We start from the raw sequence: 17,836 nt of genomic DNA, 5'->3' as shown, positions 1-17,836 counted from the left end.
TTGGAAAAAGAAATGTTAATAGTAGATATTATTACCTTAAAGAAAAATCGTTCGCTTTGGGTACGGCAGTGCAAGAGAAAGGATGAAAATGAAAGCCCAACCCTAATGTTATTTATAGAATCAGAAGGCCAATAGTTGTGTAGTGTACACCATCAGATCTAATCCAATCCAAAGGTTGGAAAGATCTTATGCTTCACATCACATGTCAAAATTGAAACCGCTCATTTTAAGGCGTCCAATCACTAGATGATAGTACCAGGTGACAATCACTAGAACAAACCCCTTCACCTAGTTCTCGAAAATGCTTGGGTTTGGGAGACCAATGTATAATATTTTTCCAAGTCACAAGGACGAGTCATCAGGTAGCGAACGACCACATCAGATAGTGTAACCATGTAGGACCTAAAAGTGAGGAATCTAGGGCATACCTATTCAAGAGCCAAAACATAAATGTCTGACATTAATGATTAAGATGATTGATCGACTATTAGAGATACTGACTGATAGAAATGTCAGTATTGTTCAATTAGTCTAAAAATAGGTTAGTTCAAGTCAACTTAGTAATTATGTTTAAGAAATGTTTAGGTCGTAATTAAGTTAATGATAAGAAAAAGCCTTTATAATTTATATAAATAGAAAATCGAAACCAGATAATTGATTTCTTTCATGATTGAATTTAATACCTTTGCGTTGAGATTCTTTCTAACTTAAGTATTATAATGCTTTCTACAAATATCATCGAATATAAACTACACACAAATAACCTTGAAGGCCTACCAAACCAATCAAAGGAATAGTTGAAGATAAGGAGTTAAAAATACTTAATCAACCCATTAAAAAAAAGTGAATATGTTAACTAATCGAGTAATCTTGCAAATAAATAGAATAATTTAAAATTTGAAGACAATAACATGTATATTTTAAATGAAAATTAGTGACATATGTGAGTAAAATAAAATCCATATATATATATATATATAAAATCATATAAAGTCAAAGAACTTACAAATAATCCGTGGTAAATTTATAAACTTAAAACAAAATCCGTAGTAAATTTATAAATTAAAACAAAATATGATTGAATTGAAACATGCATATTACTCTTTCCTAATCCTATACCCTATCAGTAGTCTGAAAATAGTGTTACCCAATTCTTCCACGTTTGCCCTTAAATCAAATGCTCTTCTCTTCGTATACATCTCAGAATATCCCTTCGCTTTCACTCTCATATTCTATTAATGTGATGGATTTTTTCTGAAACATATATTATACCTTAAAAATACGAATTTTTTTTTTAATTTCATTTATATCACCCTGTGGAAGAATATAATCCAAATTTAGAAGGCACAAACATTGGATTCAGATTGATCAAAGGGTTACTGCCATAGGTTGTTGTAAATAGCCATCGTTGATCCTTGACATTGTGAAAAATGTGGCTGATGCTATAGCAGTTTGCGTGGTGCAGTCTTAGAAACTTTTACCATGCTATGTAAAACCATGGATGCCACCAATGTTGATACTGAAAAGTGGCAAGAGAAAATGTGAGCAACAAGATGAGGGCCATTGAATGGACTCCTTTTGGGATCTTCTGTTCCACCGCAAAGTATCTCTTGTGGGTGCTTGTGTTCTACCGCAAAGTCTCTGTCTTTGCCATGAACAGGTATTTAGTTTAGTCTTTTCCATTTAGCCTTCTTTTTATTTGCATTTCTTTCTTTAATTGTGAAAATTTTAGTGAGGAGAACTTAGTTTAATGGATCAACTTGATTTGTTGGTGACAACAGTGGGTTCATGCAAGTGATTAATGATAAGGATTCCAAACAAACTCTCACCTTCCAAGGTGTGGATTCGAATCCCCTCTCGCCCACTTTTCCCTCTTGGCGGGAAACCCTCTTGAAGGTGATCTTTTGACGCCTAGAGACTTGTTGGGTGGCTGCAACAGGATACAACAGCTTGTAGTTAGTTAGGGCTTTTGCTGGCACTCTGAGCATGTCGTTGACACCCATAGTACTTAGGGTGTCTGTTCTACCACTTTTATTGAATAAGAAAATAGATCTTGAAGTGGTGGTAAAAGGGTTTCAATTATGATGGCTGGAAAAAAATGTACAGGGGGATTGATTGTAAAAGTATTTTCAGTTTGGGGACAATAATTTAATCATTTAATAGGTCTTCCATGTTCTAGGAGTGTTGGTTAATTGTTTTGTTCTAAATTGGAAAATTTTCTGTGGATGGTTTGAGCGTATTTTGCTTCCATAATTATGTTCTGGGTCGAGTAGTTGAGTTCAGGGGAACAGGAGTTGCATTATAGATTCGTGAACAACAAAATTTGAATCACATGTGTCTCTCTTGGACTGTGAGCTAAATCTGGTTAACTAAGGTATTCACGTCTTTCTGGAGATGCAGTTAGTAAAATGATATTGAAGGGAAAATAATGGAAGGAAAAAAAAGAGAAAAACAGAGAAGTTAAGATGATTTAGATTTGTTCTACTGCTAAGTCAAAGGTTTGTCTACATTAAAGTTACTTATATTTTTCTTTGTTATTCTTTATGTTGTTGCAAGTTTGAGTCTAAGAGTATTTATTGGTCCTTTAAATTTGCAGGACAGGGAGGATTTTTGGAAATAAGAAAGAGTTCAAGTATGCTTCCCAAGAAAATGAAAAATCTGCATTACCAACAAAAATGTAACCAGATAAACATGACAAAATTCTACCCAAGTCAGTCATAAAAAAAGAGAACTATCCAAGAACTTTGACAACGAAGGCAATGGGCCTCATAAGGATATGGAAAACAAGGAAAGTCTCAAGCTCTAACCTTTCAAAATGTGTGAAGTGTTTCCTTTTATCTAACTCATGTGCTTTGGATTTCCTAGTACCATTAGGAGTTTAGGAGAAACATTAACAAGTGAGTGAAAAAATCTTATAATTGAGTTACTGGCATTGACATAAGATCTGAGAACTTAAGCTTTAAATTTCATGTTGTTGTTGACTGGGTATTTTTAACCATCAGAAGTTTGTTTATTGAAAAACTTAACCCATAATATTGGGTAAGGACCAAAAAAATAGTGGGATTTAAGTGTAACAAAGTTTAGTCCTACTCCTAACTTTCATTGGTATCTATGTCTAATGATCATGGAGTTTAGCAGTTTGGATCAAACTATAGATAACTAATCCAACAGATCAAAGAAAATTTGCACTGTCAACAAATCATTCAACCTATTTTTTTAGCTATTAGGCAGGGTTTGAAATGGCTTTAAAATAACTAAAATTTAGTATGAGTGCTTCAGTTTCATCTGATAATGTTACTCTGTAATTTCATGGTCTTACCACAGAATTTGGAATCCTCAGTTGAAGAGGTTGGGTTCATCTCAAGCATGACATATGTCTGAATAAGGAAGTGGTAAGAGTTTTGGGGTTTCACATAGGGTCAAACCTTTGTTGACAATTTGGGTGAAGATTAGAAGTGATGAGTCTATACATAAGTGTTTGATATTTGGTTTCTCCTTTAGGTGATATTTTTCAATGCTAATGCTACACCATGTATTTGGACCTTGATCTGGATCTTAAAATTTTGAAGGAGGCACATCATACAAAGTGATCTCAATGAATTTAACCCAATGCATGAAGGTATTGGCTAGCTTGATCGTTGATCATTGGGTTCCCTATCTCTCAAGTTAAAAATTATGGAAGCAAGTATTGACATGTGTTATATGATATTTGTTGGAAGTCTCACATCGACTAGAGATAAGGTTAATTTAGAGTTTATATGTGGGTGTAAACCTCACCTTACAAGTTGGTTTTGTGGTAATGAGTTAGACTTAAAGTCCACTTCTTAACATGGATTCAAAGCCATGAGTTAGAGCCTATTGTAGTGAGATTTGTGTTTGTTGGGCATATCATTCCACCATTATCAGACCGCTATCGAATCACCCATTAATGTTTAGCTCCACTAGACATCACCTTACAAACCGGTTTTGTGGAGTTGAATTAGACTTAAAGTCCACTTCTTAACAATATTCCCTTCCTAACATGGTCACTCTTTTTATACATTGTATTCTGTTTCCCCATATTTAGTCTTGTGAAGCAGTCTTGTCCCCAAATTATAGTAGGGGATGGTAAGATAAACTTGGAAAATCTACCAAGATAGGCTTTGATACCATCTTGGAAAGTAGATTTAGGCTTGATTCAATCCTACCAAACCAACTTAGAAGGTGAGCTTGCACTCTCTTATATAATACACTTTGGCTATGTCTCTAGTCGATATGAGATCCCCAACAAGTGATATGCATCATTGTGAAAGGCTAGGAACACGCTCTCTCTCTACATTTATATCATTTATTATTTATATTTATTGTTTTTGGATTGACAACTTGATATCATTTATGATTCATATTCAAAAATTAGCTAAAAATTCATGATTTTAATGGTAATTTCATACCTTTGGTTACGAATTTAAAGTTTGTTTGTATATTTTAGTTAAAGTCAACTACGCATTTATTTACTCCACTTTATCAAATTACAAATGTTTAGGTATTAAATGAAAATGCAAAGCTACGAACCCTACGCCTCTTTATAAGATCTGCCGCATCGGCCCTTTTCCTTGAACAAAGATCTGAATAGCTTGCAAGATTTATCAAATTCAACAGAGTTTAGTAGCAATTTGTTGAACTAATTGAGGTATGCTCCCTAATTTCTTTATTTTTCTTTTGAAGGTTGTTCAGACACCTTTAGAAGATATTTGCTTTAAGCATTTTCTGTGTTCATTTCCAAAGAAGTTGAAAATTGTTTGATTAAAGATTAGAAAACATTTTCCTCAAAAATGTCTTAAAATACATGCCAAAATTTGGATTTATTTTTCATTATCTATTTTCTTTGTGTGTTCCCATCAATTGCAACCATTAGAGTCCCTGATCAGGACTAATAAATCCCTAACAAACCATCACCCCTCAAAGTTGTTAATGGTTCCGACACTAGCTTTGAAGCCACTGGTGACAATGTTTATGACTATGGCATCATCTAGACAACCATTAACTTCTTTCTAGAGGCTAGTTGGTCTCAAGTCACATTTTTTGCATTAGGGAGGTATCTGATGAGGAAGGTGGTTTGAAGTAAGCAATGACACTAGACATGCTTGATAATGGTGGGGAGGTAGAAAAGAGTGATGAGCCAAACAAATATTGAAATGAAAACTATTTTTAGAACATCAAAACAAGAATATGTGATGTTTTGCTAACCAGATGCTCCATTAGAGTTATTTAGTTCTTTGATCGGAAGTTTTCCTTTGTTTTTACGTACATGGGTTTGGTTTGGTCTCCTAATTTTTGTATTTATTTTCTTTTTTCTAATAATATTTTTCATGTGATGACAAATGATTGGTATATTTGTGATGTCAACTTATCTGAGTTGTCAAGGTACAGAGTGATGTCTAACATGAATTTATAAAAAAAGAAGCCAAATAGTCTTTAAGTATCAATATTAAAATAGTTTCCTTGATAGTATAAGTAATCTGAGTTGATTTGTATGAAATGAAATATAGGTGAAACTGTAGTTTCTCAATTCTTTTGGTGTTCCCTTTGACAATTGTTGTTAACAAGATTTTAAGTTATGCTTGTGCTTGCATGTATGTTGTGTTGTGATTATTGTGGGACACATAAAGTGATATGATGTGGTTGGAGAATCACTTCAAAACAGTATCTAATGATGTTAAACCTTGTGTTGTTTGTAAGTTGGCTTGGATAAATTTGGAGAAGAAAAACAACTCCGTCCTCTTCCATATTTCTTTTCTTATTTTTCATTGTATCAATCAATCAATCAAATCAATTATAATTCGGCTCAATGTAGGCCTAAGTGGTTTCGATTAAATAAATGCTATGTTAACTATTAATTTTATGTATTTTTTTATGAAGTTTTTTTTATATAAGACACGATGTGTAAGTATAAAATCAACTATACATTAATCCAAAATTGGATTTTGAAGAGCGAGCTACAGTGGAGTGGAATGACCCCTGCATGCTATTCCATAGCGAAGTGGTTTACTGTAGTGGTCTGAGCAGACAGGATAGCAACACCATGGGTTGATTCTGTTAAAAAAAAACCCTTTTAATAGTGACATTTTGGGCTTTTCTGGGAGAGGGTATAATTTTTGGATTTCAATTTCCGAACATGAAATCTACAAATATTAGTGTAGTGAAGATGATAAAGAAGAAAACTTGGATTTAGAAGATGATGATTCCTATCAAGAAAGCTAGTATTTGATTAACAGTGATATAGAGATAATAAACGTATAAACACATTAAAAATAGTAGTCTGTACTTCAGAGAATAAGATTAAGTAAAAAAGGAAAAATAATATAGTATTCATAAATATATAAATTTATATGGTATTCCATTATTTCCCCATCAAAATCAGCAATCTTATGGAGATTAATTCATGCCGATATTCCTACTTATGAAAATTTAAGGAAAAGAGAGATCGTGTTTCCCATTATTCCTACTTTTGAATAGGTGGTTAAATTGTATGGGCCTGCTTAAGGAGATGGGGTTGAAGGTTTACATATATAGAGAGAGTGTAATAGATGTGCTGCCTTACTTGCCTTCTTTTCTTAGTATTGTTTTTTCTAGGGACACATACCATTTACTGTTTTATAGGTTTTTGCTTTTTGTTGATGGGTTTGGTTTCCCCCACCCATGATCTTGTATAGGTTTTCTTTCCTTCTAATAATCTAATATGTTGCAGCTGATTGATGTTATCTGGGGTACTAACCTAGTTAGGATAGTACATAGCATAGTGATGCTATAGCATACTTGCTTTTAATAAAAAAGGGGTTTGGATGTATGCTAATTTCATGAATAAAGTTATCTATGTGCATAGAAGTTTCGTTTGGTTTCAAAATTGGATCCACAAGCGAATTAAAATTTTCTTCTTTTTTCATTCATGGTATTTTTGGTATGATCTTTTTTGTCGTTTACATAGGATTGGACTGTTTATACTTTAGTTCAAAAAATTTAAAATGCTTTGACAACTTGAAAGGCAATGTGCAGTAAGGGAGATCATACTTATTTTTAATTCATTATATTACTTCATAATGTAATTGTAAATTGAAGATGAAGGGTTTTAATTTAGGTAGACCAATCAAATATATTTGAAGTTATCCTCAACAGTATTGTTTTATCCTTACACAGTCTCTGGATGGATCCCTCTTATTCTGATGTGTATTCAATTCATTCATGTGTCATTTTTGGAAGTCTTCTAGAGTCACTTGTTATTCCTGCCTCATTTTTATTTTTTTGCATAAAAAAACACTCCATGCTCACATCAGGTACAGGGATTTCAACTATTTCCTGGCCCCCCCCTTAGAGTTGGTTAGAGAGTTCAGAATGTTGTGAGGGATTTTTTCTTGTTTGGATGAGAAAACAGCTTGATTAATGTTACAAAATTAAGAGCTTATTGCTGAAAATTCTTTATAAACAATATAGTTGATTAATGCGATGTGTATAAATGTAAAATCTCCTTTCTTGTTCTCACTCTTGACATTTTTTTGACCCAGATATACTTTCTGTCTTATATTCCTTAAAATGGATTCAAATATGTTCCAGTCAGCTGATTCAAAGAAATACTATTGTCCAGTATTGGGCTTGAAAGTTTTAGTTCTAGACAATAACTTGAAATGTCTTGCAGCGGTGTCAAAAATGCTTCAAGCCCTAGGATATGAAGGTAAGTGGCAGTGAACACATATTTCTGAAAGCTAAAAGTTATTTTTCTTTTATATATACGTGGCTTATATACTGTTTAATTGCATTGAAATATCTTTGCAACCTCAACTTCAGATGTTCCGCAATAGCTTAAATGATACTTGATAAGATAACATGTATAGATATGCTTGCTTAGGTCAGAATATCTTGTTCGTTAATCATTTCCTCCTGTTTTGTTATCAAAGCTTATAATGTTTGAGGGATTAGAGATCCTCCAATATGACTTGGTTCTAACATCCACAACTACGATTGTAGTCACACAATAAATAAAGTTTAGCTAAAAAATGATGCTTCTAAAAATACATACAAAATGAAGTGAGTAAAAAAATTCAAGAAAACTTAACTCTGGCCGTGACTATGCATATAAATTGTGCGTACATGGATCTTTCTCTTAGAAGATTATCATATGATTTTATTACATAATGTAGTGTAGCAATAATAGTTGTTTCTAATTTTATTAGTTGAGGCCAAAATTATGAGGGTATTATTTCCTCTTCTCACTAGTTAATGAACTTGATGGCCTTCACAGTATATAATCATTGGTTTATTTTTTAAAATTTCCTACTTTCTTGTACTACTAGTTGTGACTGCTTCACTTGCTTCTGAGGCATTATCCATTGTCAAGGAGAAGAGGAATGAGCTTAACCTTGCCCTTGTCGAGGTTCACTTACCTGACATGGGGATAGTTTTGCTATCTCAGAAAATAAGAGAATTAACAACCATGCCATATTTCCGTTAAGTTCTCAAATTATCTTTAGCTTGTTTTATTTGTAACCACAAATGTCATTCATGATTTCCATCTTTAATTGACAGCCTGTTTATTGTTTCTGTAGTTATGACGGCTAATAATAACACTCTTGGAGAGCTGTTTGGATCTAAACTATGTTTTGAAAAACCAATTAAGATTTCAGATCTAAACAGTCTGTGGAAATACGCATTATGGAAGATAGAAGATGGAAGAGTAATAACTATAGATGTAGAGGGTTTTGGGAGGTTTCAGTCACAGGAAACTATTGTAAACAACAATAGAGAATGTGAGTCATTCATAAATACTGGAGGACAGACTCTCCAAAGTGTTATAATTGGAGAACGTAAACATGAAACAGGGGGAAAACAAAGTGAATCATTAATGCTGGGTAGAAAAAGGCTCAATCAGACTTATGATTCACATGTGAAGTTCTTAGGAGGTGGAGGTGTTGAATTGGCCAGAACCAGTGGTAAGTTTGGTCTTAGCTTATTTATTTATTTGTCATTTATGCTGTAGCTGCCAGCTATAAGAGTGACACTTGCTGTTTTTCTTTTGAGAAGCTCTTCCAGATCAAAGAACCCAGCTTAGGAATGTGTCAGGACTTGCAATACAAAATATTGAAAGTCATTTCCAGGTTTGTTCTTTTCTTTTCAATAAATTCCCTTTTACGTATGCAGGCTTATACCATGGCATGATCTGTGAGTGAAGAGTTTATTTCTGTTATTGAATCTATGATCACCAAGTCATATGACGGAAACCTTACTGCCGCATCAAGGTGTTTCAAAATAGGCAGACTATACTTGAAAATTAGTTGTGCTTATTAAAAGTCGGCAATATGGTTTCAGCTATATTTCATTTCCTAGCTTATGAAGCTGCTAAATACTATAGTTTGGAGTTTTGTTTCAATACTGATTGTGTTCAGGACGTAAGGAAGTTATAAAGTCAGTTACAAAGTATTCATAGAATTTTGTGTGGGATTATGAAGTCAGTTATATTTCATTTCCTAGCTTTATGAAGCTGCTAAATACTATAGTTTGGAGTTTTGTTTCAATATTGTTTGTGTTCAGGACGTAAGGAAATTATAAAGTCAGTTACAAAGTATTCATAGGATTTTGTGTCGGATTATGGTTGCAAGATTATCTGCAATAGTAAGGAAATATAATAGGGAAAGGCCCTCATGTTTCTAAGCATTTTCTCTTTAATACAAATTTTTGAAGGGGAGACTTTTGGATGACAGCATTTTCTCCTTTTCTTTTGCGCCATTCAAGATTTAATGACAGAAGCATACTCTCTTTCTTTCTCTCTCTAAATTGTCATACTCTATTTCTAGATTTGCAACTTATATTTTTAGATTCATATATGTTTTAGCTGACTGCAGCCCTAGTAATTATTTCAACACACTGCTAGTTAGTCTCCACTTGATTGAGCATTATGATGTACTTGAATCATAACCTACATGTATATTTATCTATTTCAGCAATACTTGAGACAAGCTAGTCCAATTCAACAACACAATAATATGCATTCTTCTAATTTGAATATGGGATCACAACATCTGTTTCAAGCGGACAATGATAATAGGAAAAGGCGTCAACTGCAAAACCGTCCTATTAATATTTGTGATTGCATGCATCAGTATTCTTTACGGAACCCTTTACTTGATTTCCTAAATTCAAGTGATCAAACATCAACTTCTGAAAAAAATCAATTTTACACATCTGACTCTGGTGAATTTATGAACAATGAAAATGATATTGATGGAAAAGTTTTCAGTGAGGATACATGCATCTATTGTGTGGATGATTTTTCAGGACAAAGTGAAATGAATTTTTGTACACTATCATCTAACGAGATGTGTCAGCAATTTCCACCATCATTTCCCGTTCCTCTTCTACCATCAGATGGAAAAGAAGATAACATTTCTGAGGTCAAAGCAGATGAAATTCTTTATCCTCCAAATGGAACTCAAAAGTTCAGTGATGAGGATTTAAATACCTGCTTATCAATGTATAATAATCCATGGTACGAGTATGCATGCATCTTCATGATATTACATTTTGTCTGGTTCCTATTATCATTCAGGCTTATTCTCCATTCTTATCCTTCCTTTTCTTTTTGTTAACTTATTATGTAGAGAATTGCTGAGTGACGCTGTTGTTATGAGCTGTGGAGGACTTTGTGGAGAGCTTCAAGAAAATAGAGTTCACATAATGATTTGTGGACTTTTTGTTGTGTTTTATATTTATACTTTTGTCTTGCCTGATTCTCGATTGAGTATTGTTGACACTGTTTATGGGCTTGACTAATGACTAATTGAAAAGTTTGCTTGACCATATTAATTATCTTTAATAACAAACATGTTTTTATTATCTTGAAGCATTCATGTGAAATGTTATTTCAATTGAGGATTTGGGTTCCTGACCTGTATTTTATTTTTTTAAAATGTTTACTAAAAACATTTTACTTTGTTTTACACAGATAGGACTTTATTATTTCATTCTGTCTTTTATTACTTAATTTAGATATTAGTTTTATATTACAGTGGTAATTGCCATATTAATTAGCCCGATGAAAATATGGTTTAATTTGGTTGAAAATATTTTAAGATGTAAAATTAATTCATGGCATAATGTACAGCATAAAAAAAACAATTAAACTAAGATTTAGTTAAAATAATCGATCTTTTTTAATTAAAATATTATAAGAGTTCTAAATTAATTAAAAAGTATAATTATCCAAAAGTATTCTTTTATAAAAAATTGAAATTGATATAAAAATATCTTCTAGCTATATTATTTATATTAATTTACATATATTAACTAATTGAAGAGGCAATTTCATCAAACACTTATAATTTTGCAATTTAACAAGTTAGTGTAACGGATTTTAACTAAGAAATTTAAGACCTTATTCTCTTTTGCCATTTGGATTTCGAATATGTTGTTTTCGACCACTCATGTGTATGAAATTTGTAACCATTGGTGAAATAAGTATGCCATTCTTTGACACATCTCATTGGCCAATTGGATAAATGTCTTAACTCTTGAACCGTGGGAGTTAATGCCTGATTAAAAACCTACAAAGATACGAACAAAATTTCAAAGCAAGAGTCAAATTAACCTTACTCAAAACATGGGAAAAAGTACAGACCTAATTTCTGAACCATTGAGGAAACTCTGAGTGTATTCTAGCAGAAGCATTTCCTCCTGCGGCTTGCTCAGCCACAAGAAATGAGCTGGTACAAATGAAATGAATTAGTGTATAAAAATTTAAGCATTGCAAAGGTAGGAGTTGGATGATGACATACTCAAGGTACGACTTAACTTCACTACAATTGATCAAGACATGGACATGAGCAGAGTTGAATTCAGCATCAGTTAACCAATGAGTAAATTCTCTGCCTGCATGACGGCCTGATTGTCGAAAAACTGACAATTTACCTTCACATGGTTCATCTTGTAATTGCATTTCATTTCTGACATTAGTGGGGGACAACATGAAGTTTTTGAAATAATGTGAACAAAAATACGTTGTCTCTGTGTGCAAGTAAGCTGCACAAATTGATCCTTCTACTCTAGCTTTATTTTTAACTGAACGTTTGGATTTTCCCATAAACCTTTCAAAGGGATACATCCACCTGTATTGCACCGGTCCCCCAAGCCAAGCTTCATATGCAAGATGAATTGGAAGATGCTCCATTGAATCAAAGAATACATGAGGGAGTATTTTTTCTAATTTGCAGAGAATAATTGGAATATTTTCTTCCATCTTTCTTAGGGAATTTTCCTTTAGTGTCGTGCAACACAAATCTTTAAAGAAGTTATTGATTTCTATCAGTGGATTTAACACATGCATTGACAAACAACTGAACGCAAGAGGGATGAATGTCTCCATGAATACATGACAATCATGACTCTTCAACCCTTGAATAGTAACGTTCTGAACATTTACACATCTGTACAAGTTAGAAGAATATCCATCTGGCATTCTAAGCTCCTTCATCCATCCACAAACTATTCTTGCCTCGTCTTTTGACATGGTGTAATTTGCTTTTGGTTTGAACAATCGGGCATTAGCTTGCGCCTTCAACTGTAAGTCTTTTCGCCCACAATACAAAGGTAAATATTTTCTTGCTTTGTCATTATCTTTTGTCTTCCCAATAACATTCATAATTGTGTTGAAGACATTGTCAAAGAAATTTTTTTCTATGTGCATGACATCGAGGTTATGTCTTAGCAAGTTGTCTTTCCAATAGGGAAGATCCCAAAATATGTTTCTTTTAGTCCAATTATGCCACTCCCCAAACCCTTCTATCCTATTTTGACCACATTCAATGACTTTTGGCTAGTCTTTCACTCTTCTCCAAATGTGTGATCCAGTCAACATCGGCGGGGGCATATCCGTTTCAAGTAGCCCCTTGCGAAATGCCTTTTTGTTTCTTCTAAAGGGGTGATCAATTTCCAAGAACCGTCTCAAAGGCTCCAAATATACATCAATCACTGATTTGGGATTAGATGGACCTGGTATTATACATGTTAAAAACATGTAAGGCTTTGCCCTACACATCTCAAGTGGTAGATTATATGGGGTAACTATCACCGGCCAACATGAATATGGTCATGCAGACGCCTGAATGTACGATGTAAACCCATCAGAGCATAGACCAAGTCTCACGTTACGCGGTTCACTAGCAAAGAATGGATGTCTACGATTGAAGTGCTTCCAAGCTTCACCATCAAAAGGATGACGCAAAACTCCTTCAGTTTTGTTACCATCATGCCATGTCATGTGTTGTGATGTTTGCATTGAAGTAAACATTCTTTGTAATCTTGGAATTAGAGGCAAGTAGAACATGGACTTTAAGGGAATTGGTTTTTATGGCCTTCATCCTGCATGCATCGTATGATATCGAGGTGAGCCACAAAACTTGCATTCAACCAACAATGCATCATTTTTTCCACTATCATTGTCATAGAATAACATACATCCATTAACACAAAAATCAATCTTCTTGGCTTCCAATCCCAGCTTTGAAACACATCTTTTGGCTTGATAATAATTCTTCGGCATAGAATTATTTGGTGTTGTCAGATCTAACATCAATTTTGTAAAGAAGTCCAATGCTTGATTGGGAACGTTCCAATTTTATTTACCAGCCATTAGTCTAATGCATACTGACAATTTTGACTCAGATGAACCTTCAAATACAGGTTGATTTGCCTCAGTCAGTAAATTGTAAAACCTTTGAGTGGTTTCATTCGGAGACTCTTCGTCATGATTATCTTTTGGTTCTTGTTTAGAATGTCGACGAAGAGCATTGTCAACCATCTCTTGCATATAGGCAAATTGATCTATCTCAGATGTATGTACAATATTATTCAAACTTGATGCAAGCCGTTTTTCAGCTGCAGTGGAGGTCGATGGAATTTCTTCACCATGAAATGTCCAAACCGTGTAATTAGGCATGAACCCTTTTTTGTATAGGTGAACTTTGACGACTTCATCTTTCAAAATCCTTGTACATTCGCCCTTGGTGCATGGGCATCAAATCCCTCCATCAAGAGCATAATATTCATATCGTCGAGCCGTCTCCACAAACTCATCAACTCCGATGACAAAAGCTTCCTTCAAACCTCTCCTTCCGCTATAACAACGATCGTACATCCATCCACGGTGGTTGGGAAAATGGGCCATGTTCTGTGACAAGCCAAACAAAGATAAACTACTTTAGACAAAACAACAACATTCCATGTGACATAAGTAATCAACCTATTACTACTTAAGTCGAACATGGAAGGCCATTTGACCACTATTGTCATAGGCATACAATAAGGGCATGCAAAGAGAACTCCTCAGTATTGAAATGCCTTAGACATCCTTAGGGGCTATGTATTAAATTTGGGGGAGAAAACTTATTATTACTGAAGTTCTCTTTTATGCATTACTTCCACATATTTTGTAGGTTCTAAGTGTTTATACTACTTTTACCATTCTCTTCCTATTGAGAATGTGTGTAGTACCATAGGATTTTAAATGACTACTTAACTTAATCAAATTGTTGCCTAATAAATGAACATACAATATATAGGAACATACAATATATACATCAACATACAATATATCCATTACGTAAAATTAGTCTACTTTAGGATATGAAGACTACATCAACATACAATATATACATTTAACAAGTTTAAACTTGTTGGGATATGAAGACTACATCAACATACAATATATACATTTAACAAGTTTAAACTTGTTATGATATGAAGACTACATATTCTTAGCCTAGTTTAGGCCAATTTTCGTGCTGATGTTATTCTATGCTATTTGGCAGTTTGTACAGGTCCTAAAAGTTGTTTTAAACTTTTTAGAACATTCAAATTGAAGCCAGATTCATGTATGTGCAAAATATCATATTCAAACCTCATTTTTTAGTGAAATTGGGAAGTAGAAGGGTGATTCTGCTAAACAGTTTGGTTTTCAACCCAATTAGAGTACAAAAAAGTTTAAATTGATGAATTAAGATTGCTTAATGTATTACTAGAGTGTTAGTGATGGAAGCTACTGATAACAGTTGAAAAACTGTTATTTTCATGCTTAAAATTGATACTAAAAGCAACCTTTAACACTCATAAACTAGCTTGGAATCATGCTTTTGTTCATATTTTTGGAAATAAGAGAGCTAGACAGGAGATAACAGTTCAAAAATTGTTTTTTCATGCTTAAAATTGATACCAAAAGCAACCTTTAACACTTAGAAACTAGCTTGGAATCATGTTTTTTGTCATATTTTTGGAAATAAGAGAGCTGGACAGGTTTATGCTTGATTTCAGTGTTTTATGCAGGTTTTAAGGTGAATTTGGTGAAAGAAGTGAAGAAGGATAGAGATGGAATCAGAAAAGAACTCAAAAAGTGCAAAAGAAGAGAAGCCGCAAGTACCGCTCAGCGGCAGTTTATCGCTAAGCGGCACTTAGGAACTCCCGTTGGCTCCACTGAGGGATGAAAATGCCGCTGAGGGGAAGAATCAACTCACGCACTTACCACTGAGCAGTAGTTTACTGCTGAACGGCACTATTTTGGGCTTGGGCCTAATTTTCTGTATATTTTAAAATAGTATATAAGCTTTAGGACGTCCTAGGGTTTGTATCTTTGGTTGGGAGGAAGCAAAAACACACTTTTCACCCCTTGGGGTAGATTGGGAGATGGTGACAACTCTCCTCTTCTCTTTCTAGGGTTTTTCTATCTCTTCCATTCTTTCATTATTGTTCATCTAGTTTCACCATGAATATGGTGAACTAAACTTTGTATTGTTGTTGGGGGAATCAATGTAATCTTTTGAAGCTCTCATATATTGAATTTGAGTTTAAACATCTTATTTTGAGATACATGCTTTCTTTCATCATTAGTTAGGGTTTTTCCTCTTTCCTCAAAGCATGCATTGTTTAACTCATTCGATGTCATGATTATTGATTTTGTCGATATGGGAACTATGGGGAAATCTAGATCCGGGGAAATTCTCCCAATAGCATATTGCCTAGACATAGGAATATGAGGGTTGGTTTCCTTTAAGCTTCTGTGCTTCAGAATTAATTATTAGGGATGCTAGGAATTGTATGAACTCGTAATTAAGGATAGGCCTTCTTGCAAGGTGATTTAGAGAGTGACATTAGCATTGATGAAAAGAATGATGAATTCCTAAACGTATATGAGAGTGGATAATATGAAATTGATAACCCCAACAACATAGTCATCCATTTAATTTGTTCAAGTGTTTGTGTTCATCTTTTCCATTGATCAAACTCATGCATACATGTTTATTTATTGTCTTTTGCATTTGAAACCTATAATCAATTGTCCACAAGTTTTAAATAATCAACAAATCATATAACTAACTAGGCCATGAGTCCTTTGAGAGAACGATACTTGGTCTTACCGAGTTCATTACTTGATACGATTCGGTCTCCCAATCTACCCCAAGGGGTGAAAAGTGTGTTTCTGCTTCCTCCCAGCCAAAGATACAAACCCTAGGACGTCCTAAAGCTTATATACTATTTTAACATATACAAAAAATTAGGCCCAAGCCCAAAATAGTGCCGCTCAGCGGTAAGTGCGTGAGTTGATTCTTCCCCTCAGCGGCATTTTCACCCCTCAGCGGACCCAACGGGAGTTCCTGAGTGTCGCTCAGCGGTAAACTGCCGTTGAGCGGTACTTGAGGCTTCTCTTCTTTTGCACTTGAGACCGAATCGTATCAAGTAATAAACTCGGTAAGACCAAGTATCGTTCTCCCAAAGGACTCACGGCCTAGTTAGTTATATGATTTGTTGATTATTTAAGACTTGTGAACAATTGATTATAGGTTTCAAATGCAAAAGACAATAAGTAAACATGTATGCATGAGTTTGATCAATGGAAAAGAGGAACACAAACACTTGAAAGAATTAGATGGATGAGTATGTTGTTGGGGTAATCAATTTCATCTTATCCACTCTCACATTTTAGGAATTCATCATTCTTTTCATCAATGTTAATGCCACTCTCTAAATCACCTTGCAAGAAGGCCTATCCTTAATTACGAGTTCATACAATTCCTAGCATCCTGATGGAAAAATTTATGAACACCAAAATGTGATGTCACAAACTTGTTTTTCAATCGGCAAGTGTGACCGAATCGTTCAAGTAATAAACTTGGTAAGACCAAGTATCGTTCTTCCCAAAGGACTCACGGCCTAGTTTAGTTATGTGGTTTCTTGATTAGCTAAGACTTAATGACGAAATATTTGGATTTTATATGCAAAAGACGAAAATTAAATATGTATGCATGAAGTTTTGATCAATGGCAAAAAGCAAAAGATAAACACTTTCAATGAAATATATGTATGAATATGTTGTTGGGGTTCAATTTCATCTTATCCACTCTCATATATTTTAGGAATTCAAAATTCAAATCATCATTGTTAATGCCACTCTCTAAAGTACCTTTCTAGAAGGCTTCTCCCTAATCACGAGTTCATACAATTCCTAGCATTCCTAATGATCAGTTCATAAGTACAGGAGCTTAACGACAACCAATATAATATTGGGACAAATTCCCCGGATCTAGACTTCCCCGTACGCGCCCGTATCGACAAAACCAATAATCATGCATCGAATGAGTTAAACAATGCAAGCATTACGAAAAGAGGAAAAACCCTAACTAATGATGAAAGAAAGCATAGATCTTAATTAAAAGATGTAAAAACAGATTCCATATATGAGAGCTTCAAAAGATTACATTGATTCCCCAACAAACATACAGAGTTTAGTTCACCATATTCATGGTGAACCTAGATGAATAACAATGAA

General features: G+C 34.0%; 1 protein-coding gene and 1 pseudogene across 8 annotated transcripts; one reads left to right on the top strand and one right to left on the bottom strand.

Moving 5' to 3' along the window:
• The first annotated feature begins 1,197 nt into the window (after positions 1-1,197).
• Positions 1,198-10,867, top strand: LOC148203794 (two-component response regulator ARR2-like). Of its 8 annotated transcripts, XM_088106559.1 has the most exons (12): positions 1,198-1,660; positions 1,782-2,498; positions 2,597-2,817; positions 3,325-3,392; positions 3,502-3,619; positions 4,523-4,669; positions 7,539-7,705; positions 8,325-8,477; positions 8,577-8,960; positions 9,052-9,125; positions 9,969-10,513; positions 10,626-10,867. In XM_088106559.1, coding segments are annotated over exons 7-12 (1,296 nt in total). In that variant the 5' UTR covers positions 1,198-1,660; positions 1,782-2,498; positions 2,597-2,817; positions 3,325-3,392; positions 3,502-3,619; positions 4,523-4,669; positions 7,539-7,566; the 3' UTR covers positions 10,627-10,867. The 8 variants fall into 8 exon arrangements, with proteins under 8 accessions (XP_087962685.1, XP_087962686.1, XP_087962684.1 ...); XM_088106560.1 differs by having other exon boundaries at positions 3,325-3,619; XM_088106558.1 differs by having other exon boundaries at positions 2,597-3,392.
• Positions 10,868-11,548: 681 nt separating this feature from the next.
• Positions 11,549-12,529, bottom strand: LOC148203793 (uncharacterized; annotated as a pseudogene).
• Between the last annotated feature and the right edge of the window lie 5,307 nt (positions 12,530-17,836).

This window comes from Vigna umbellata, chromosome 2 (genome assembly GCF_029865625.1).
Source record: "Vigna umbellata cultivar VRB3 chromosome 2, Vumbellata_1.0, whole genome shotgun sequence".
Lineage (NCBI taxonomy): Eukaryota > Viridiplantae > Streptophyta > Magnoliopsida > Fabales > Fabaceae > Vigna > Vigna umbellata.
Note: the sequence above shows the minus strand (reverse complement) of the source record. Positions and strands in the feature narration are given on the sequence as shown.

Coding starts and splice junctions, on each gene's coding strand:
- LOC148203794 (XM_088106563.1), top strand. CDS start 7,567: ATGGATTCAAATATGTTCCAGTCAGCTGATTCAAAGAAATACTATTGT. Junction 8,478..8,576: donor AACAACCATGCCATATTTCC/GTTAAGTTCTCA, acceptor TTGTTTCTGTAG/TTATGACGGCTAATAATAAC. Junction 9,126..9,968: donor ATATTGAAAGTCATTTCCAG/GTTTGTTCTTTT, acceptor TATCTATTTCAG/CAATACTTGAGACAAGCTAG.